At 44.2% G+C, this 22,156-nt stretch overlaps 1 protein-coding gene across 4 annotated transcripts in view; it reads left to right on the top strand.

Annotated features, from left to right (window-relative positions):
- C2CD3 (C2 domain containing 3 centriole elongation regulator) overlaps positions 1 to 22,156 on the top strand; it is a 107,209-nt gene that overhangs the window by 37,293 nt on the left and 47,760 nt on the right. For all 4 annotated transcript variants that reach the window (XM_085852795.1, XM_085852793.1, XM_085852792.1 and 1 more), the window contains exons 25-31: positions 14 to 97; positions 249 to 406; positions 3,185 to 3,596; positions 3,727 to 4,026; positions 4,138 to 4,276; positions 8,071 to 8,135; positions 13,561 to 13,736. In XM_085852795.1, the coding sequence (XP_085708921.1) occupies positions 14 to 97; positions 249 to 406; positions 3,185 to 3,596; positions 3,727 to 4,026; positions 4,138 to 4,276; positions 8,071 to 8,135; positions 13,561 to 13,736 (1,334 nt within the window). The remainder of the gene's footprint in view (positions 1 to 13; positions 98 to 248; positions 407 to 3,184; positions 3,597 to 3,726; positions 4,027 to 4,137; positions 4,277 to 8,070; positions 8,136 to 13,560; positions 13,737 to 22,156) is intronic.

Raw genomic sequence — 22,156 nt, 5'->3', positions numbered from 1 at the left:
ATTCTCGTGCTAGGGTTCCAGAGCTCTGAAGGAGAGCAACGTACAGTGCTGGGAAAAGCCACGGTACCTCTATCGGGCCTCATCACACGTACAGCAGGCATGTGGCAAAGTAAAATGTGAAACAAACTTTACGAAATTGGAATACAAGCATGACATTCCACCAGCACCACGCACCAAAATGGAAAAAAAATTACCAAATTCTCCTGTCTCAGGATTGCAGTTTGGCTTGACTTTCGTATACTTCGTAGGGATTCGCGGCTGGTTTCCTTTGCACCCAGTGGAAGAATTGGGAGACGTCATCGCCCCTTCTCTCTGCATTGGTGGTCTCAATCTAACGGTGACCTTTGGGCATTCCACAGATCGCGACCGCATGCTGGAGGTGGCAAAATGCCTGGGATGGTATCCGGTGGGTTTTTGTGAATGCATCTTTAGCCACTTTTTCAAGTCATTATCTCTGCCACCTAAGGTGGATGGAGGTTATGTTTTCAACCCTGTCTGCCTGTCTCTGTCTGTCTGTCTGTCTGTTTGTTTGTCTGTGATCAGGATATCTCAAAAGGTTGTGGACAGATTCGGGCAAACTTGTTGGACAGTTTGGGTGTGTGACAAGGAGGAATTTATTCGATTTTTGTGAAGATCTGGATCCGGATCCGGATACCACAGTTTTTTAAAAGTGATTCTTCACTATTGAGAGATAGGACCAAAAACGATATATAACATGATATCTCAAAAAGTTGTGGACAGTTTATGATAAAACTTGGTGAATGAGTTGGTTATCTGACAAGAACAAGCTGATAAACTTTTGATTAAGGTCCGGTTGCAGATCCGGCCTATCAGTGGATATATAATGTCAAGTTTTCAGCCTGGGGGAAGTACGCACTCCACCAAGTGCCATTCTAGTTCTGCATATGATACATGAGATATTGAATTAATGGTAAGCAAAATATGTTTGGTGTTTGTTTTTGTTGTTACCTTTTAACAAAAACATGTGTGTAGGATCCAGGATGAAAGGTTTTTATTTCCATGGATAAATAAAGCTCGTTGCAGAGCTTGCATGCTAAATGTACGATGAGGTTGCCACACAGAAAGAGGTCATGATCTCGGTTTGTGTCCCGCACACATCCCGTTTGCTTCACCTACCGACTCATTTTGTGGCTTATGGTTTTTAAACATCTTCGGCTTGCTCTAATCTTTTATTCCACATTTCATTTTTCAAGTTTTGGATATGTGAGAAAATTAAGTGCTCAGACTAGGATTTCAAACCTAGGACATCTGGCTGACCGTCTCAGTGCTCTACCAACTGAGCCATTGAAGTGACACCCAGCAAACACTCAATTCTCCCACATATTGCTACTCTCTTTCGACCACTGGAGGGGGGGGGACACATCCATGCGCTCTGCACCGCAGTGATGGCCTGCCCAGTGGAGGGTCTTCCCTCTCTGAGGGTACAAATCCATGCCAAACGTTACAGGGAGCATTAGAAATACAGTCTATGGGGTGGAAACGATTGAAAAATCATCAATACCCTCTCCTACACAGGCCATCACTGTGATGCAGAGGGCATGGATGCGTCCCCCTTACAGTGGTGGAAAGAGAGTGGCAATATGTAGGAGAATTCAGCATTTGCTGGGTGTCACTCAGATAGCTCAGTTGGCAGAGCACTGGTACAGTTAGCTGGATGTCCTGGGTTACATTTCCGGTCTGAGCGCTTACTTTTCTCACATCTCTCTATCGAGTCTGCTGGTTGCATCATTGATTGGGACACGGCTATGCCGCTGATGCAGTGTCCCCCTTACTAGTACACTGGTGCTCATTTTGCCGACCTCGGAAAGATGACAGGCTGAGTCAACCTCCTGGTGTATTAATTCAGCGGCCAACGGGGCTTGAACTCAGGACCCTAGAATCCCAAGCCGCCACCCTAACCACTAAGCCAACACCAGGCTTACTTTTCTCACATATATAAACTTGATGATTTTTAATCCTTTCTACCCTAGTATATTTCATTTTTAAAAAATATTTATTGACCCTGTCTGTTTTCATAGTAACAACCCAATGGCCAATTCTTACAGAATATGTTCTCTGATATTTTGCTATGCCTGGTGTTGGCTTAATGGTTAGGGTGGTGGGCTTGGGATCCTAGGACCCTGAGTTCAAATCCCACTCAGCCGTTGAATAAATACCAGGTGGGGTTGACCTAGCCTGTCATCCTTCCGAGGTCGGCAAAATGAGTGCCAGCATGCTGGTATCCTGTGGCGGAGTGGCGACCTGTCCAGGATTGTGCCCAATAGCCAAGGAGACGGCTTAGACAGCACCAATGCTCTGCACAGAGTATGGTCTCAATGGATGGATGGATATTTATTCTCCCTTGCATTTGGAGATCGGTATAGTCGAACAATGGTTCGTGCTTCGTGATGCGATTTTCCCCATTACCGGGTGAACTATAAAGTGTGGGCTTGCATCGCATGTATACCAGTCGAGGTGGAGCAGATATATTAACCCCTCCCTGAAAGCCATTCATTAGCAAACTGGGTTTTGAATTTATAAAATTGAAAGCAATGCAGTAATTATTGTGGGACTAGCTTATGTTGCAGAAGGTTAGAACCTAAGTCCTAAATGCTGTTACCTTCATCTGGATTTGAATGCATCACTTCTGGAACACCAGCCCCATGTCCTTACCTTGCCACTAGGCCGCTATTAGCTATAAGCATAAATGAGCAGAAGAGAAAAAAAGGGCAATGAAAGGAGAAAAGTGAAAAAATGAACATTTGTTTCTTTGTAAGTGTACTTTATTGGATGAAATGATGAAAACAAAAAAAATATGGTCTTAAACTCCCTTAAAGGGACAAAATGTGTTATTATTTTAAACAGTCTATCATCACAAGAAGCCACAGAGAAAAATTTTTGCTTGTGTATACTGACCTGGTCTTGTATACGTATTACGTATAGTATCTCCAAGAATCTTTAAGGTTTCCAAACGATTGGAAAAATTTGTATCATTGTTCCTTTTAACGGCTGGTGTGTTCAAAGATAAGGCAGTGCTCTTCTTCCAAGACACGATTGTGATTGCATTGGCGTTTGAATCGCGTAAAACTGAAACTATAAGACTGACAGCTCAAAAAGAATCGTGTTACTTCATATTGTTTGTTTTGAGTCTTCACATTAAAAATTTTTTATTTTTTTATTTTAGCAAACTTTCCAAGAAGAAAGTGTGGAGGGTGCTTCGATACTCCTCGTGGTTTCAATCCCCAAGGCATGGATACCCCACAGCATTCGTCACACCGAGGGCAGCAGTCGTCTGCGTTATTGCTACGTGCGATACAAATTGTTTGAGGCCAGACCCATGTGTTCACGGCCTCGCAAACCTGGCCACGGCGACACGAGGCGAGCGGCGGTAACTTTCCGTCACCACCATTCATTTGCCTTTGATCTCTCACGTAAACTCCTCTGGTTCCTTCGTGAAGAGCTACTCGAGGTGCAGATGTGGGTTGGTGAGGATGCCAACGTTTCTGAAGCTTCACGCCCACTGGACTCTGATTCGCTTCTCGGCTCTGCCTTCCTAGACCTGTCTGCTTTGGCACAAGGTGGCAGAACTGTTGGCGGTGAGTATCATCAAACTGCAATCCCTGTCGGCATTAAAGTCCATTGTTTCGGGTTTTCCTTGGCCAGCAGATGTTTAATGTTGAGGTTTCTACATTCACCTTCCTTTTTTTTTTCTTGCACCCACTGCAGGAGTTTTTCCAATTTTTAAGGACTGTGTCTGTGACCTGGGAGGTGCTGCTCTTCAAGTTAATGTTGCCTGTCGCGTTAAAGGCTCTGGTTGTGAAAATTTGGCTGAGTACAGCCATGGTGAGTATCAGCAAGAAGATGGCACCAACTCCAGTGGCACTGAGGAAGGGACGAATGTGCATGCAGCGATGTCCATGGAGAGAAATCGGCAAGGTGCAGAAAAAGATGTTGTGTTGACAGAAAATGAGGAGACATTTGTAGCGAGCATTTTGGTTGAGAGAGCAATGCACCTCTCTGTCAAAGGTAAGCCTGTGGGTGGGAGGGGTGAGGCGGTCCAAAAATTAGAAATGTATTTAATTGTTCTTAAACTTTCATTCAGGATCAGGCCGATGATTTGTTATTCTGATTCTTCAGGTGACCAGGAATCCTCGGAAGAGGCGGCAGGTGCAAGCTGGCACGTATCTTGCACAGTGGCGGGTCAGAGTGACCCTATCCGTACACCAGCAGTCGCAGCAAGCCACTCACCTGTATGGGAGTGCCAACTGGATGTGAGGTGTGCTGTTTGCTTAAGCTATCCTCTGCGGAGTGCTGCCTTATTGAGATGATAGACAATGACCAGAGAGTGTGCGGACAAACAGCTGTTGTCGGTGGCAGGTGGTGAGGTGGAGTAGATGTTGCTAAAGCTTGTATGGCACTAGTTTGGAGATGGCAGAGATAAAGGGGATATTTTAACACTGATCTTTAGCTCAGAAATGAGCTTTTAAGTTGGTTTTCGGAAGGAAATGTAAGTATTTCGTGATGATGAGAACCTTGACCCCCTTCCTTAATAATACTTCTTAAAACGTGAGGCCATGATGATGTGTATCAAGCCATTCTGTCTGATGATTGCATGTAAAAAGAAAGAAAGGAGCTTTCCTTATTAGTGATGACTGTGGTTTTGTAAACTGTATTGGTGGATGTGGATACATACGAGGTGTGTCCAAAAAGTATCCAACCTTAATTTTTCGTGCGTAAACAAATGAAGCTAGAGAGGCGTGGTTTGGTGCACGTATGTAGGCGATCCTAATCCGTATGTGTGAATATTTTCCTGCCTGCAGAAACTGTTAGTCGCCAACAGACCGCCGATGAGTGAGGAAGTGTAAGTGAGCGCCGTCGGATTTTCGTTTTTGACAAAATGATGGAAAAACTTGAACACCGCTACTGCATCAAATTTTGTGTAAAGCTTGGCGATTCCCAAGTGGAAATGATCCGCAAGATTCAACAGGCCTTCGGGAACGAAGCAATGGTATGGGCACCACACAGATAAAAGAGTGATACAACCGCTTCAAAGATGGTCACACATCAGTGGAAAGTGAAGCATGTTCTGGTAGGCCCTCAACATCCCGAAATGAGATCGTCATTGAACAAGTGAGGACCCTGCTGATGCAGGATCGTCGAGTCACGATCAGAGAACTTGCAGACGAGGCGGGCGTCAGCATTGGATCCGTTCATTCAATTGTGACTGAGGATTTGGGCTTAAGGAGAATCTCAGCGAAGTTCGTGCCAAAGCTGCTAACGATCGAGCAGAAGCAACTCCGTTTGGAGATCGCACAGGACATGCTGGAGACTGTGAACAGCGATCCCAACTTCTTCAACACAGTGATCACTGGCGATGAGACCACAGTGATCCGTCATTTTGTCAAAAACGAAAATCCGACAGCGCTCACTTACACTCCCTCACTCATCGGCGGTCTGTCGGCGACTGACAGCTTCTGCAGGCAGGAAAATATTCACGCATACAGATTAGGATCGCCTACATACGTGCACCAAACCACGCCTCCCTAGCTTCATTTGTTTACGCACGAAAAATTAAGGTTGGATACTTTTTGAATGGACCTCGTATGTTGTAATGCTATTTATCCCACACACGTGTGAAGCGAAAAGAGTGGTTAAGCAATTAGTTCACTTTATCTCTCTGTCTGTCCACAAACGTGAGTTGATGATCGAGCAACAACTTGATTTAAAATGGACGTTATGCTGTATTTTGAACACGAATTGGAACATGAATCGGTAAAATAACCTGTAGTTTAGCAGTACTTTGGCTCTGAATTTGTCCCAATCGCACAAGCGCCGAGAGAAGTGAGATAATTTTTTTAACTTTGTCTGCAGTCAAAAACAATTCAAAATCATTCCAAATAGAAACTTACTGTTTTTAGCGGCATAATGAAGGATACAAACGAAAGCAACGTGTTAAATAAGCTGGTGTAAAAGATGCTGCCTCAACAGCGGTAAACTTCAGAATTTTTTTTTTCTACAACCTTTTAAAATCTTTTCTTTCAATTGAATTACATCCTTGAACACTATAGGACACAAATCGCTTTATTGGCACGTTCAAAAACCTTCCGTTTAGCAGTACTTGGACAAAGTATTATGGCATCTTACATCATCTCGATCAATCAAATTTTCTGATCTCAGGGCCCGCTCATGTCCTTTTTTCTCAACACTGCGTGGAGTAGTGTTCCATGAACTCTTTAGTTCTTTCTGTTATAAATGAATTTATCACTACCTCTTATAGCTGCCCAGCAGATAAGGTTCAGCTCAAAATTTTTGACGATCGGGTAATCTTAATTCGGCATTGCGGGGGATCATGTTTCCATGACTTCGTCTTCTTCTTCTTCGTCTTCTTCCTCTTCCTCTTATTCTTCTTCTTCGTCTTCCATTTTGCATACCTCGGAAGGATGGCAGGCTGAGTTAACCCCATCTGGTGTTAATCCAGTGGCCAACGGGGCTCAAACTCAGGACCCCAAGATCCCAAGCCAGCCACCCTAACCACAAAGCCAACACCAGGCTTTTTCCATGACGAACTACTATCCGAAGGAGGAAAGGGGGGCTGAGGTCATCACTTGACTGCAATATGCAGCAGTTGTCGTCTTAACCCTAACCCAGTGTAGAAGCGAAAGCTGCTTTGCAAACTTCATCAAATCTGCCAATCAGTGCTTGGGGTACTCTAAACACTAATGGCTTGATATGGCCAACACCCTGTTTATAACAGGAATATGGGACATTTCATGGATAAACTGCTGTGCATATGATACAGTCAATATCATTGGTTAACTGTGGGCTACCAGAACAGCTCAAAGGTAGAAAACTCACCCTTGATCTGTGTTTCTGGGTTTGATTCCTACTATAAACTGCCACCCTGGTGTTTCTCAGTTGGAGTGTTGCATCAACGAGTGCACACCACACGTCCATAGAATGGCATGTTACGCTCGGGATCCATTAAGCATTGATTCTAAGAGACATTTGAGTCTGTCTTGTTATTTTACAAAAAAGGCAAAAGTCGCCACCACCTCAATAAATTTTGAATCCCTGCCATGACCTCCAGGGGGCACTGCATCAACGGAACAACCAACCAACCAACAATTCCTTTAATGCCGTGAGGCGCAAAGGGCTGCTGAGGCAGTTTCATTGGCTAATCCATTCCGACGCAGGATACTCAAATGGCTTATTACCCCAGTAAGCTGGTACTCATTTTGCCGACCTCGGAAGGATGACAAGCTGAGTCAACCCATCTGGTGTTATTTCGACGTCATGACAGGGGCTCAAACTCAAGACCCTAAGTTCTTAAGCCAGCCACCTTAACCGTTAAGCCAACACCAGGCTTATCAACAGCATAGCCGTGCTCTAAGAAGAGGTGAAGTAAACAGTAAGTAGCCAGGTGTTGCATTTAAATGAATGAATTGGTGAAACAAGTTGATATTGTTGCATTTATGCTTAAAATGATAACGAGAATGAACTTTGGAAAAGAAAAATAAGACTAAAGCCACTGAGGGGAATGATAGTCCAATGTAAATATTTTCATTAATTATTATCATTAAACATGTTAAAATATTATTATTATTATTGCCGCATATTTCATTCATATTTACAGTGACAATGTATTTTAACTGGGGTTGACTCACCCTGTCATCCTCTGAGGTTGGCAAAAATGAGTACCAGCTTGCTGGGATGATTGAGCCATTCAAGTATCCTGCGACACAGTGGTGACCTGTCCAGGATTGTGCCCAACAGTCCAGGAGACTGCTTCGGCAGCACCGATGCTCCATACAGAGTATGGTCCCAATGGATGGATGGATGGATGGATGGATGGAATCGAACTAAATGAGTTTGAAGAAACATTTCACAGCTTCAGAGGGACTTTTCCCCCTGATCACTCACCGGGTCTTCGGTACTGGACCCAGATCAGGGAGCTGTTGCTCTCCTGGGACCCCGTTTATTTCCAGTCGTCAGAATCAGAATCTGTTAGGCACCCTTGCATTTCCTCGCTGTTTTCTTTCACTGATTTATTTCACTTCTCCTCGTCTGTAGGCTTCCTGTACACCTCCTTAATGACAAGAATAAGAACCTGGTGTTCAAGGTGTGGTATGAAACAGGTAACTATGGCTTCCAAAAAAAGCCTTCTGTTTCCAGCAGTTCCAGCACATGTACATCAATACTCACTCAACATGCACAAAATGGATATGACAGTAAAGGTAACTTTTGAGCTTGTTTTGTTCTGAAGAAAAGGTGATTGTGATGGAAAGGTGGAGTAACATCCTGGTATTTTTGGCAATGGATGCCAGAAGCAACAATGAGGTTACAAGACCATATTTTATTACATATATATATATTTTTAGGATACATTATTTGTGGAGAAACTGCCATGTAAATTGCATTGCCAAGACACCGGAAACAACATGAAACAAAACTGGATGACTTCAGACAAACAGCTGCTGAGCTTGGGCCATGTGATGTAATTTTTTGGGACACTGGGTAATGGTGATGCCATATTTTTGACTTTTTTTGTAAGGAGAAATTTCCTCTTCCTTGTTGATGCCAACCCTTGTGGTGTGTCCATGCTCTATCCTTTCAATGCTGAACATAAAGCAAGAAAGTAGCACGTACCATTTTTAAAGTCTTTAGTATGACTCGGCCGGGGGTCAGGTTCAAACCGCTGACCTCCTAGTTTCAGAGCGGAGTTTGAAGTTTGCTCTAGCCGTTACACCAGCGAGTCTGGTTGTTTTACCATTGATACTGGTGTGATCTCAATTTCTGGTGGTCTATACTGGTGTGATCTAAGCCTGGTGTTGGCGCAGTGGTTAGGGCAGCGGCTTGGGATCCAAAAGGTCCTGAGTTCAAGCCCCGTTGGGCCACTGAATTAATACACCAGGGGGTTGACTCAGCCTGTCATCCTTCCGAGGTCGGCGAAATGAGTACCAGTGTACTGGGCCGGTGTATACCCCGGTTAAAATAGGTGTACCATATCCCTGTGTCGTAAGAGGCGACTAGGGTTGCGTTAGGAAGGGCATCCGGCGTAAAACATGTGCCAAATCACGATGCGGATCATACGGATGATCCGCTGTGGCGACCCCTAACGGGAGCAGCCGTAAGAAGAAGATGAAGACTGGTGTGATCTCAATTTATAGCTTATCTGGAATAATTCCAGATAAGGTATTGTCATCATGCACCGTCCATCTCCTATTTTGACTTCTCCGGCCAAATCGCTCATCCGATCCGGCTGAAATTTGGCAGCAATGTTCTGCTCCTGATTGATAACGGGGATTGCAAAGCTCATTCCAGTCACGTGACTTTAAGTTGGTCAAAATGGCCGACTTAATAAATCTCTTCAAAAATATTCTCCAGACCCACCAATCAGAATGCTACCAAATTTGGGTTACAACATTAGGCCAGGGCCCAGATAAACTGCAGGTCAAGTGGTCCTATTTTTAAAGTTTGAATTAACCATCCATCTCCAGTCATAAATAGTTGCATTTTTGTTTGTTGATGATCAAAAAAGAATGGCTCAAGAATGATGTTTAGGATGTTTTTTTTTTTTTGTTGTTTTTTTTTTAGTTTGTTGAAAATTTAACACGAGTTGATGCTCCATAAGTTCCTTTGACAATTTGAGGACAGCTTTTTGACCTTTTCTTTTCTTTTTTTTTGATGGGTTTTTCTTTTTCTTCACTTTGAAATGGTGAGCCAATGAAAAAGTTATACATTCTTGATGATAATGGAGTTTGATAGCAAAGTAAATATTGTGCAATAGCAAAGGGATTGGAGAAGCTCATACAGCCCGATGCCACTCAGAATCGATATGACAATTCATGGTCAGGTCTGACATGGGAGCATGCACCAAAGCAGTGCGTCGCTGCATCCACTTTGCGTCGGTACTCCAAGGGCCTCCGTCTGGCCATCCCCCAGGCAGATACCTGGCCCATCTCCATCTCCTTGAGATGCTGATCAACCTGCTGCAACCACGAGGAACGTGGTCGGCCCATTGGCCTCCTCCACTCACGAGGCTCCCTCGCTGAGAGAACCTGGTGAGCAGGATCAGCATCAGGAAAATGAGCCACACATCCATACAGCTGCTGCTGATGCTCTCGGAATATGCAGGTAACAAATCTCATTTGAGTCTCTCTCAGCAACCGCTCGTTGGACGCAAAGTCCGACCAGAGGATGTATTAAGCAAGCTGGTTCAGAGACATGAGACTCTGATGTTATGGAATTCAAGGACTTTGCCTTGTCTTCAACGCCAACCATTTGTAAAGCTATTTTATTTTTGGGGAAGAAAACTGGGATGCAACACACAATTTTATTTGATTTTTGAGGATGATAGAAGAGAGAACAGTGGCGGTGAGGGAGGGGGTGGGGTGGGGTGGTGGAGTTGTGAAATATAGTAGTGGTGTCGTTGGAAAGCAGAGGCATGTACACACATCGGCATGGTTCACATCATCCTTGAAAGTCCTGGAAAAACGGGAAAGCATTTTCCAGCACTGGAAAGCCCTGGAAAGCTTGTCCAAATCCTTGAAACTCCTGGAAAATTGAGAAAATTGTGCAAATATAAATAATCTGTTGTGCACGCCAGTCGGAATTGTTAATTCCGCCGGTCTCATGAGGAGAACGTTACCAATTTTAACCTCCCCCAGTGATTGACCAAAGCCGAGCCAAAATGGTTTCTCACACGCAAAGTCTGCAATGGCAGGTCATCGTACGAAATGTGTTCTTAAGGAATAACAGTTTATAAGAAGGCATAGGATGACAAAAATGTAGAATCACTGGACAAAAGATAGACCGACACAAAAACAGGCAGATAAAGCACACTCCTTATTTCTTATTTGACTCTGCCTGTCATCCTTCCAAGGTTGGCAAAATGAGTGCCAGCATGCTGGTATCCTGTGTGAGAGTGGTGACCTGTCCAGTATTGTGCCCAATAGCCCAGAAGACTGCTTAGGCAGCACCAACGCTCTGCACAGAGTATGATCCCAATGGATGGACAGATCCCTTATTACAGAAACCCACTTAATACAATAAATGAATTCTAACGCTATGAGCACACAATCATTCACGCACAATGGGAGTGGGGGGGGGGGGTGCCATAACTGAATAAATTGGTCTGGCAGCGAAACAGCTTTCAGTCAGGTCAATCAGGTTTCTTGACTGCCACTGATAACATGTAACCCAGTGCTACCTGCTGCATGGTCGGGTTGTCGGGGACTAAACCGACACCCCTCACTGGCTTGCCAGTGGGGAGGGTGACTGTGACACCCTGCCAGGACAAAAAAACAACAGCTGCCAAAGGGTGTATGAGCTCCTTTAAGGAGCCAACGGCCATCCAGTAAGGAGATGGTGTCTCTGAAAAAACACCCATCCGGGGTGACACCCATCTCCGAAAAAACACCCATAACGAACCATGCTTCTTTTCATTTATTTATTTTCATTTACTTATATTTTATATTTATGTACATTTTCTGATGGTTCTCTGATCCCCCCCTCCCCGATGTATCAGCTTTGATATCTATCGGCACGCAAAATTTCAGCTTTCTATGTCACCCAGAAGGTACCGAACATCAATATCAGTGAGTCAGTGATTAGGATGAGATATATATATATATATATATATATATATCACAATGTAGTCATCTGAAAGAAGAAAATAATGTTTTCCACAGCATTTGAGAGGTTGTTTATGTAACAAGGTGCAATACTGGGCTTAAGACACTGCATGAGGCACTCCATCATCTACTCGGAGAGGATAGGAAAGGATTCCGTTGATGGTGACCCTTTGACTGAGTGAATGGAGGTCAGAAAGACAAGTATGAAGGTTGAAAGAGCTTGTATGCCACAGACAGCGAAATTTTGTCGAGTGTTCGAGATATATCTAGGAAGATGGTCCTGGCCTCTTGTTTTATTTCGAGCCTCCAATCACTGCTGAGAAAAAAAGAAGCATCATGTCCATAGTTGGGTGACTGAGATAGAATCAAAACTGTTTGTCAGAGATGAGGTTTTTTGGAAAAAGGAAAGACAGCAGCAGCAGTGATCGATGCCATAACTTTGCTTATGATTGGGAGTAAACTTACTGATTTGTAATTGATCGAGTACTTGTTTTTGCACCCTTTTTGTGAATGGGGGTAATTGTTGGCAGACTAACACAGATACAAGATGACCAAAGATGAAGGATAGGTTCTACAAAAGGGAAGAAAGATTTGAAAATGTGAGCATTCATGTCATCTGGGCTTGTCACCAATGAAGAGTCAAGACTGGAAAAACACTTTCTCCACTTTGACTCTTTTCCAGAACTTTCTCTACATAAGACATGTAAATTGAGAAGGCAGTGGGTATGAGGTTGAGGTGGGGATAGGGGGAGGGGTTGGGGTTGGGCACACAAGATTTGGAGGCAAACACTAGGTTGAGACATTCTGCCTTCTCATGAGTGGAGTCTGAGGTGAGGTCAACGAAGCTGAGGGTTGGGGTGGAGGATGAGCACACACAAGAGACTGATTTGATGAGGTGCCACTAAGACCTTAAGGATGGACACTGGTTAGAGATTTTGGCAAATTGATGTTTTCTGACTTTAAGGATGGACATGCACTTGCTGCAAGCATTACAGACTCACCTAAAGTGTCCCTCAGTGCGTTAGCCTTCCATTTTGAGAAATCAAGCGGCTTGACTGCAACCACCTCACCGTGGGATTAATTTGGTATGCCGGGGCTGAGCGAATGGATAAGGATATCCTTAGACAGGACAGGATAAAGAGGTGAATTGGGAATCATAGCTTTATTTGCGAGGGTGTTAAGCCAGTGTTAGGTTTTGGGAAACAGAAGCTAATAACACTGACTCAATCTTGAGGGGTCCCCTGGTAATTTAGAATTGTAGCGAGCTGAAAAATAAAACAAGATGATTTTATTTTTTACAAATCGGAGTTAGCAGTTCTGTAGCAACTAATTTTGAAGGTACCTGTCTCGAAAGGAACCTGATGTGAGACTTAGAGTCGAGATTGGCTCTAACCTATTTGTCCAAGCTATCCAGAACATTCCAATTTATCTAATTTATTTATTTCCTCAACTAGAAAATGGGAAGCTTTTCCTTCTGAAATGGGAAACACGTAGTCTATGTCTAATGCAATATGATGGGCTTTCACTCATAGCATTAGGTCCTCAACTAAGTTCAAACACCATGCAGATGCAAGTAAAACTAGGTCTGAATGCTGTCTCTTGGCCAGGCCGAGCATACAAGTATATTATTAAGATGTTCAAATTGGCTGCATTTTGCATCTCCTGTCGGGCTCTTGGATAAGAAATCTCCCACCTCAACTGATCTCACCTGGTAGGTCAAACTTCCAAGGGATCCCGTGATTTGCAAACGCTGAAATTGAATTTTTCTTTTGAGGTGTAATGATGTGACTTTATCTGATTTTCCCATTGGAGGCATAACCTTCTTGCTGTCACCACATCACTTACAGATCCCAAAGGGGACTTGGTTAACGTGATAAACCATATACTTGACCAATACATTGCATTTCCAAATTGATTGGTGTTGCAGGAGGCACAGAACGTGTATTGGGTTTTGCTCCCGTGACTCTTTCACCACTGCGAGTTGGTTTCCCTGGCATCTGTGGCTGGTACAACATCTACGACATTGGCAGTACGTGTCGTGGACTGCTCAAAGTTGCGGTGACACCTTTACAAGATGTATCAAGTCAAGAAAGCTCCAGCAAGGTAAACTGTAATTTGCTCTTGTTCTGTGTCAACTTAAAATCTTTGGCTGTATTTTTCCATCTCCTGTTCTTCAAAGGTTTGCTTCATGACAAACAATGTGATTATCACTTGCACATTTCCTTTTTATGTCTCCGCTGACTAAGTCACCAGAGGCATGTTTTTGGGTTGTCCATCTGTACATCTGTCCGTACTAATTTCCTCTGTTTTCTCTGCAACCGCTTATCCGATTGACACAAAACTTTCACTATTGGTGCAACTACTTATGTAGAATGTTTGAATGATAATTATGATGTCATAGGTCATGTGGTGTGGCAGCCATGTTGGAAAAAAGGAAAAACTTTGGACCTCTGTATCTCTGAAATCGCTCCATGGAAAAAAATGAAACTTGGCACATAATAATGAAATAACTGTCTCGGGAACTGCTATATGTTGTGTGCCATTGCCTCCGGCGTAAAACATGTGCCAAATCACGATGCGGATCATACGGATGATCCGCTGTGGCGACCCCGAACGAGAGCAGCCGAAAGAAGAAGAAGAATAAAAAAAAAAAATATATATATATATATATATATATATATATATATATATATATATATATATATATATATATATATATATATATATATATATATATATATATATATATACTGATGAGCCAAAATATTATGACCGCCTGCCTAATATGCTGTTGGTCCTCCGTGTGCCACCAAAACAGTGCCAACCCGCCAAGGCATGGACTCTACAAGACCCCTGAAGGTACAAATTGGGTATCTGGCACCAAAACATTCGCAGCAGATCCTTCAGGTCCTGTAAGTTGTGAGGTGGAGCCGCCATGGATCAGACTTGTCGGTCCAGCACATCCCACAGATTCTCAATCGGATTGAGATCTGGAGAATTTGGAGGCCAGGGCAACACCGTGAACACTTCATCATATTCCTCAAACCATTCCCGAACAATGTGTGCAGTGTGGCAGGGCGCATTGTCCTGCTGAAAGAGGCCACTGCTATCAGGGAATACCATTTCCATGAAAGGGTGTACCTGGTCTGCAACGATGTTTAGGGAGGTGACACGTGTCAAATTGACGTCCACATGAATGGCCGGACCCAGGGTTTCCCAACAGAACATTGCCCAGAGCATCACACTACCTCCACTGGCTTGTCGTCTTCCCACAGTGCATCCTGATGCCATCACTTCCCCAGGTAAACGGTGCACACGTACACGGCCATCCACGTGATCAAAAAGAAAACGGGACTTATCAGACCAGGCGACCTTCTTCCACTGCTCCAAGGTCCAGTTCCGATGCTCGCGTGCCCATTGTTGACGCTTTCGACAGTGGACAGGGGTCATCATGGGCACTCTGACCGGTCTGTGACTCCGCAGCCCCTTACGCAGCAGGGTGTGATGCACTGTGGATTGTAACACATTCTTCCCGTGACCACCATTAAAATTTTCTGTGACTTGTGCCACAGTAGACCTGTCAGTTCGGACCAGAAGGAATAGCCTTCGTTGCGCTCGCGCATCGATGAGCCTTGGGCGCCAAACACCCTGTCGCCGGTTTGTGGTTTGTCCCTCCTCGGACCACTGTCGGTTAGTGCTCACCACTGCTGACTAGGAGCACTCCACAAGCCTTGCCGTTTCAGAGATGCTCTGACCCAGTCATCTGGCCATATCAATTTACCTCTTGTCAAAGTCGCTCAGGTCTTTACTCCTGCCCATTTCTCCTGCATCCAACACATCAACTTCAAGAAGTGACTGTTCACTTGCCTAATATATCCCACCCCTTGACAGGTGCCATTGTAATAAGATAATCAATGTTATTCACTTCACCTGTCAGTGGTCATAATGTTTTGGCTCATCAGTGTATATATGAGAGAGAGAGAGAGCATTCAATCCTCTGTGGCATCCCACCTTGCTCTCCAATCTCTCTGCCAATGGCATCCAAGTCCAACTCCACACTTGGGTTACTCTTCTACTCTTGTAGTCAACGTGTGACTCAACATGATCCTCTCATCTGCTCTCCCTGTCCTGGCTGGAGGACCCCAAAGAAGTGTGTTGTGTCCAATCCTGCTCCTCGTCTTCATAAACAATCTTTCTGATTCTCTGGAAAATCCCCTTCAACTCTTTGCTGATGATTCCACCCTCTGCCATGACATCCCTCGTCCTCCGTTATCCCAAGACTTTCCTTGGCAAATCTTAACTTCACCAGTGTACACTGCCTTCTTCTTCAGCTCTCCTCTCTCCTCTCTGAGCAGGCTTCCCCTCACACCTTTCGCATCCTGATGACATGGAGACCAATGCCCTCAAAATCATTGGAATCTCCCGCAATGAAGCTGAGTCTTTGGGTCACTCACTCTCTCACCGCAGGCAGGTTGGTGGTCTTTCTTCTACCGTCTCCTCTCCGGCCTCGCCCCCCTCCCCCCCCCTGCTCTCTCTGTGATCTGTCCCCCCCTATATTCCCACAGGGTGTTCAAGGTCTGCCAGCAACCCCCTTCTGTTGAAACTACCAAAATAAAGAATCACTGCTTACCTTCACTCTTTCATTCCTCTTTTTTCCCCACCTTTGGAACAAACACACACATTCTTCAATCCCACTCTTCCCTCTAGGTCTTCAAAACAGCTGTTCACCACCATCTCTTATCTTCCCCCATCCAAAACCATGATCTTTTCTACCTCTGTTAAACCATCCCAAACCCACCTCCTTCATATTCCCTGCTTTCCTTCCTGAAAGTCCCTGTAATGTCCATCTTGTGTACCCCATGTTCCCCGCCCCATCCCTCTCCCTAACACAGACCTCCTAATGTCTCTGCTCCCCACTGTTTTGTGCTTTCCTCTCCCACCCCTCTTGTCTCCTGCTCCCTTTGTGAAACCTTCTGTGAGTTAGCTCTTACACGAGCCTCGCCAATGTATACAAAAAAAAAAGAATGTATATGTACAAGCAGGGTTACCCGGCATTGCTCGGGTGGGCACTGGGAAGTGGGAGAAGCAGGAGAGCCCCTCGGACACCACAGACAAAATGGGTGACGATTGCTTTGTCCCACCATCACAGGCTGAGGTCCCATTTAACACTTTCCTGAGCCGCCATTCGTACCGTGCATTAACTCAAATCGCCCGTGCACGTGTGTGAGTAGCTCGGCAGAGATTGTGCAACAGTTAAAGCGACGGTTGTTTTTTCCGCTTAATCGTGAAGGACACAGCGCGGCAGCATGGACATGAAACGGGATTCTCTCTCAATCGTGGCGGATGACCTTACTGTACTATAACCGCCAAGTCCTTGGGAACTTTTGGAATTTTTTGGGTGCTCGGGTACTTTTGGGACTTTTGGTCCTCAGGAACTTTTTTGGGACTTTTGGTCCTCGGGAACTTTTTGGGACTTTTAGGTCCTTGGGAACTTTTTGGATTTTTGTGGACTTTTGGTACTTTTGGATCCTTGGGGACTTTTGGGTCTGTGCAGACTTAGTTTCTCGGAGACTTTGGGGTCCTCGGGGACTTTTTGGTCCTCGGGAACTTTTGGGTCCTTGGGGACTTTTGGGTCCTCAGGGACTTTTGGGTCCTTGGGAACTTTTTGGGGACTTTTGGGTCTTTGGGGAATTTTTGGGACTTTAGGGTCCTGAGGGACTTTTGGGTCCTCGGGAACTTTTGGGACTTTTGGGTCCTCGGGGTCTTCAGGGTGTTGGGGGGGGGGGGTCTGAAAGAGTCTTCAAAAGTTTTGAAGGGGATCTGAATCAAAGCAAGGTTACCACGTGCAGGTTTCAGAAGTCCAACCCTCTCACTTTTCGTTGACTTCATTGAGTAACTATTTCGTATCTTTATTTTGGTGTGGATCTCCTGCCGTTTGTGCCATGACGGTTACCACCCCTGATGTGTGAACTTAGTGCTCATTATGAAACGGATAAACCTGATACCGTGTTTGTGTACTAGGTTACGCCAATCCTAACGTCAGTATGGCACATGATTGTGGATATTTATACGGTCACCTGGCACACTTCGGATGATCTTTCGGGATGTATTCACAAAACGTATTTTGACAAATAGTAAAATGTACATCAGTGGATTTCAAAATATAGCTTGACCGTTCTGAGTTCCGAAGGTCAGGCCTTAATCCTGCCTTTTTACTCTTTGTTACTTGGTGCAAAAAAACTTTCTTGGCACAGATGGTCACATCCTTTGCCATGGACATGTGATATGATGGAAGTAAGTCTTCTATGAATAGTTGAACCTATAATTTGAAAAACACCCATCTCAAAAAGGAACCTGCCCTAAGATGCGACTGGCTCTATCCCGTTTGTACAAACACTCCAGAACTTTTCTTACTTCGTTGGTTTTAGGAATGAATTTTCTGCTTTCCTTTTAGAATTTGAGAAAGACTGATGTGGATTGCTCTCAAAATCTGAGTAAATAAACCTTGGAACCAGTGTGCTAACACTTGTTACCCTCACCAAAGGAGAGGGTATTACATTTGGGTCCGTTTGTTACTTGCCAAATCGAAGATTTTTCAAGTATATTGGTTAGTTGATTTTGTTTGTTGTTACTTGGCGAAATTTTTTTTTCCAAGTATGTTGGTCTGTAGCATTTGTCTGTTGTCTGTTTGTCACACGATTTTTGGCCCCAGTTTTCAAGCAATCATTTTGAATTTCTTTTGTGTGTGTGTGTAGGTGACTGGCCAAGGACAGCAACGCTAAAATTTGGTGAATATCTGAATCCAGATCCGGATCTGAGAATTTTTAAAGTGATTCTTCACCTTTGAGAGATAGGGCCAAAATGATACATAGCACGATATCTCAAAAGGTTATGGGTGGATTCACACAAAACTTGGTGGACCGGTTGGGAGTGCCCCGAGGAAGAATTGATTCAATTTTGATGAACATCCGAATCCAGATCAGAATTCGAGAATTATTTATTTTTTAACTGATTCTTCACCATCGAGAGATGGGGCTAAAAACGATATTGCATCATATATCTAAAGGTTGAGGACGGATGCGGATGAAACTTTGTGGACACGTTGGGTGTGTGACAATAACTAATTGATTCGATTGTGGTGAAGATCTGAATCCGGATCTGGCTCGACAGTTTTTCAGGTGATTCTTCACCATTGAGAGATGGGGCCAAAAACGATACACAGCACAATATCTCAAAAAGTTGTGGATGACTTGTGACAAAACGAGGTGGAAGAGTTAGTTAGGTGACGAGAACAAGCCAATTTGATTTTGCCTAAGGTCTGGAATCAGATCCGACCTATCAGTGGCATACAAAATGTAAACTATTCAGCCTGGCAGAGGTATGTTCTCTACGGAGTGCCGTTCTGTTTCATGAAGTTGTCACTCTATGAGTGATTTTTCATTTGTTTGTCTGTTTGTTTGTTTGTTTGTTCGCACAGAACTTATGTGTTTTTCTCCACAACCGCTTGTCGGATTGAGGCGCAATTTTCACCATTGGTGCGACTGCTCATGTAGAATGTTTTAATGATAATTATGATGTCATTGATCACGTGGTGTGGCAGCCATGTTGGAAAAACGGAAAAAACTTTGGACCTCTGTATCTCTGAAATCACACCAAGGAAAAAATAGAAATTTGGTACATAGCAAGTACTCCTCATTGAGAACAAGTGTGACTTTTTATGATGTCATAGGTGTCTGTTATGACATCATAATTGCATATGTAGAACGCGACATCTAATCAGTATGAAAGTTTTTGAGGGTCATCTCGGGATAAAATGGTCCACAGAAAAAAATTTGATGACGTCATCGGTTACGTGATTCGGCAGCCATATTGTTTAAAATATATATACCTTCAAAAATCTTCTTCTCTGAAGTGGCTGAACAGATTGAGGCGAAACTTTACACGTATGACCGCCTATCCATGAGGAACAAAAGGTTCACACACATGGCATCATAGGTCACATGGTTTGGCAGCCATATTGGATTTACCCTAATACCTATAAAAATCTCCAGAAAGGCTGGACAGATCAAGGGGAAACTTCACGAAAATATTGTTACGGAAATGGCCCTTATTGGACTACTAAATATAGGATTAGCTCAGATCCCCCAGTAAATACATGTATCGTTAGGTTGTTTGGTAAAATGGAGGTTATATGTGTGTCGGGAGGTCTAAGCGGCTGTATTATTGTTGTGTGGTGGTGGTGAAACGAGAGCTCCCTCTTCTTCTTCCCCATCCCGGACGAGGCCCCGCCCAGTTGGCTGAGAGGGTGTGGCCAAAAAGAAGAAGTGACGCGAAGGGGAGGAGTTTGTCGGTTTTTGCCGAGAGAAGGCGTCCTCGTGTGTCGAAGGAGTGAACGAGAGAGAAACTAAGGAGAGAAAAAGAGTATAGTGTTTGGAGAACAGTCGCTCTCGAGGCGTGCTGGTGTTTTCCGAAGCGAACGAACGTAAGAGAGGCTGCCTGCACGTCGGGTCTGCCTTTTTGGGGCAGTGGGAGAGGCGGCCTGCACGTCAAGTTGGCGATCGACTCTTATGGGGAGGTGATCGACAGGTTCGGCCTGCGTCTGGCCGTGGAGCCTCCGTCCGTACTCACCTCATGGCTCGACACATTGTCGATCCGCCTGCGGAGCTCGGCACCTCGACTTGGGCCTTGTCTGGAGAACAGGGCAGGCCTGGATTTGTGTGCTGGACCTTGGGAGAGATCGGCTGAGGCCCATCGTCGATCTTACGCAGGGTCAAAGCGCGCGGAGACCGCGTGCAGTGCGAAGGGGGTAAGAGTACGACGCCGCCATCTTGCCACGCGACGCATTCGAGCTGGAGTTCGAATCCGTGGACATCCACTTGTTACGAGCGACATTCGTGCTTTTTGACACTGTCCTCTCGTCCATGAGACATCAACAAGTACTCTGTCTTGCATGCATGCTGTCTGTCCTTGTCTGCACGTTGTTTAAGGCATATCTCGGTAGCGACCCCCTCGAAACATGTAGTCCGTGGTTCCCCAGTTAAGAATGGGTTGAGGATTGTTGATAAAAACATTGTCGTGAATTTTGCTTGTGTTGTGATCCCCGATGTTCCCCAATAAATCTGGATAATTAGTATGAAGTTGCTGCTATGGATTAATTTGTGTCACGTCGAGGAACGATCCGTTCGATTGGCATATAAAACCAAAATGGTTACAGACTGGCAGAAAACGCTCGGCATCTGACACAACCAGTCTGTAACCGGGGTTCTATTTCCCCAACTGGTAAAGTACAAGGATTACGTTCGTATCGCGATTGAAGACGCTTGACCCGAGGCCTGTGCTGAGCTGGCCGGCGTTATAAACCCCGGAGATGGCGGTGGTGAGGGGGACACCAAGGATCGGGTGAGAATCTCGCCACCCCGGATCCGCAACAATATTCCCCAAGCCTTGGGTGTACAAGTTTGTTCAGGAATAATTGATAGGTCACGTGGTTTGCCAGCCATATTGAATTGAAGAAAAATATTAGTCTTCTCTGGAACCGCTTAATCAATCGAAGTGAAACTTCACAATTATGATCTCGTAGCGATGGAGAATACATGTTTTAAATTTCGACTTGATCAGACATATGGTCTGGCAGCCAGAATTAAAAAAAAAATTTTTGATCTGGATTCTTTTTTATTTTGTTTTTTTTGTTTGTTTGTTTGTTTAAAAAAAAATAAGGCTCACTTGGCTGTGCCTGGATGAGTTTAAGGGTAGAGAAGTAGCAGCTGAAATGTGAATCCTATCCAGGTTCCTCCTGATGACTTCATCTTTGCTTTTTGCTTGTTCGGGTTCCTTCTGATTACTCCAATGTACCTCTTTGGTCTTTCATTTGATTTGAATTGAATTTATTTTAATCTCATTCTGAATTCTATTGAATAATAATGAAAAACGTCATGGGTCAGGGTCAGGTGTCCAATCAAAGCGGGGTTGCATCAAAGCGGGACATCTTGGTACCCGGTCATCACTGCCAGCAGTTATAACGTGGCAGTTCTAATTATGTCTCATTAATTACGTAACACAACAGTACACATACACCACACAAAACAAGTTCTGGTGAGGGTCTGCAATCTCTGATTGCTCTTTCTAGTTTTGATTTGTATGCGTTTTTGTGAACCAATTTTTCTGCTTTGTGATGTTATCAATTCATCGGTCCTGTTTCTATTAAATTCAATGTCCTCAGTTCCTTCGAGCTCAGAATAAGTTTTAAAAGCGACTTCTCTATTAAATTGAGGGCAATATGCTTGAATTGACAGAATTTCATCATTTTGGCTTTTCACGGTTCTATTTCTTCTTATTTCTCTTCCTCTTCTACTTCGTCTTGTTCTTTCAACAGTAAATCTAACGTTTTATGGAGAAGTTTGTCCATAAATCGCATGAAGATGAACATTCGGAGACATCACTGTATTTTAATGTGAATTACAGGAAATTGGAAGACATTTGATAAAGCGAGACTGTTTACGGGATTCGAACCTAGCATCCAAATA

Source organism: Eptatretus burgeri, chromosome 13 (genome assembly GCF_056783735.1).
Source record: "Eptatretus burgeri isolate ZD-2024b chromosome 13, Ebu_testis_v1, whole genome shotgun sequence".
Lineage (NCBI taxonomy): Eukaryota > Metazoa > Chordata > Myxini > Myxiniformes > Myxinidae > Eptatretus > Eptatretus burgeri.
Note: the sequence above shows the minus strand (reverse complement) of the source record. Positions and strands in the feature narration are given on the sequence as shown.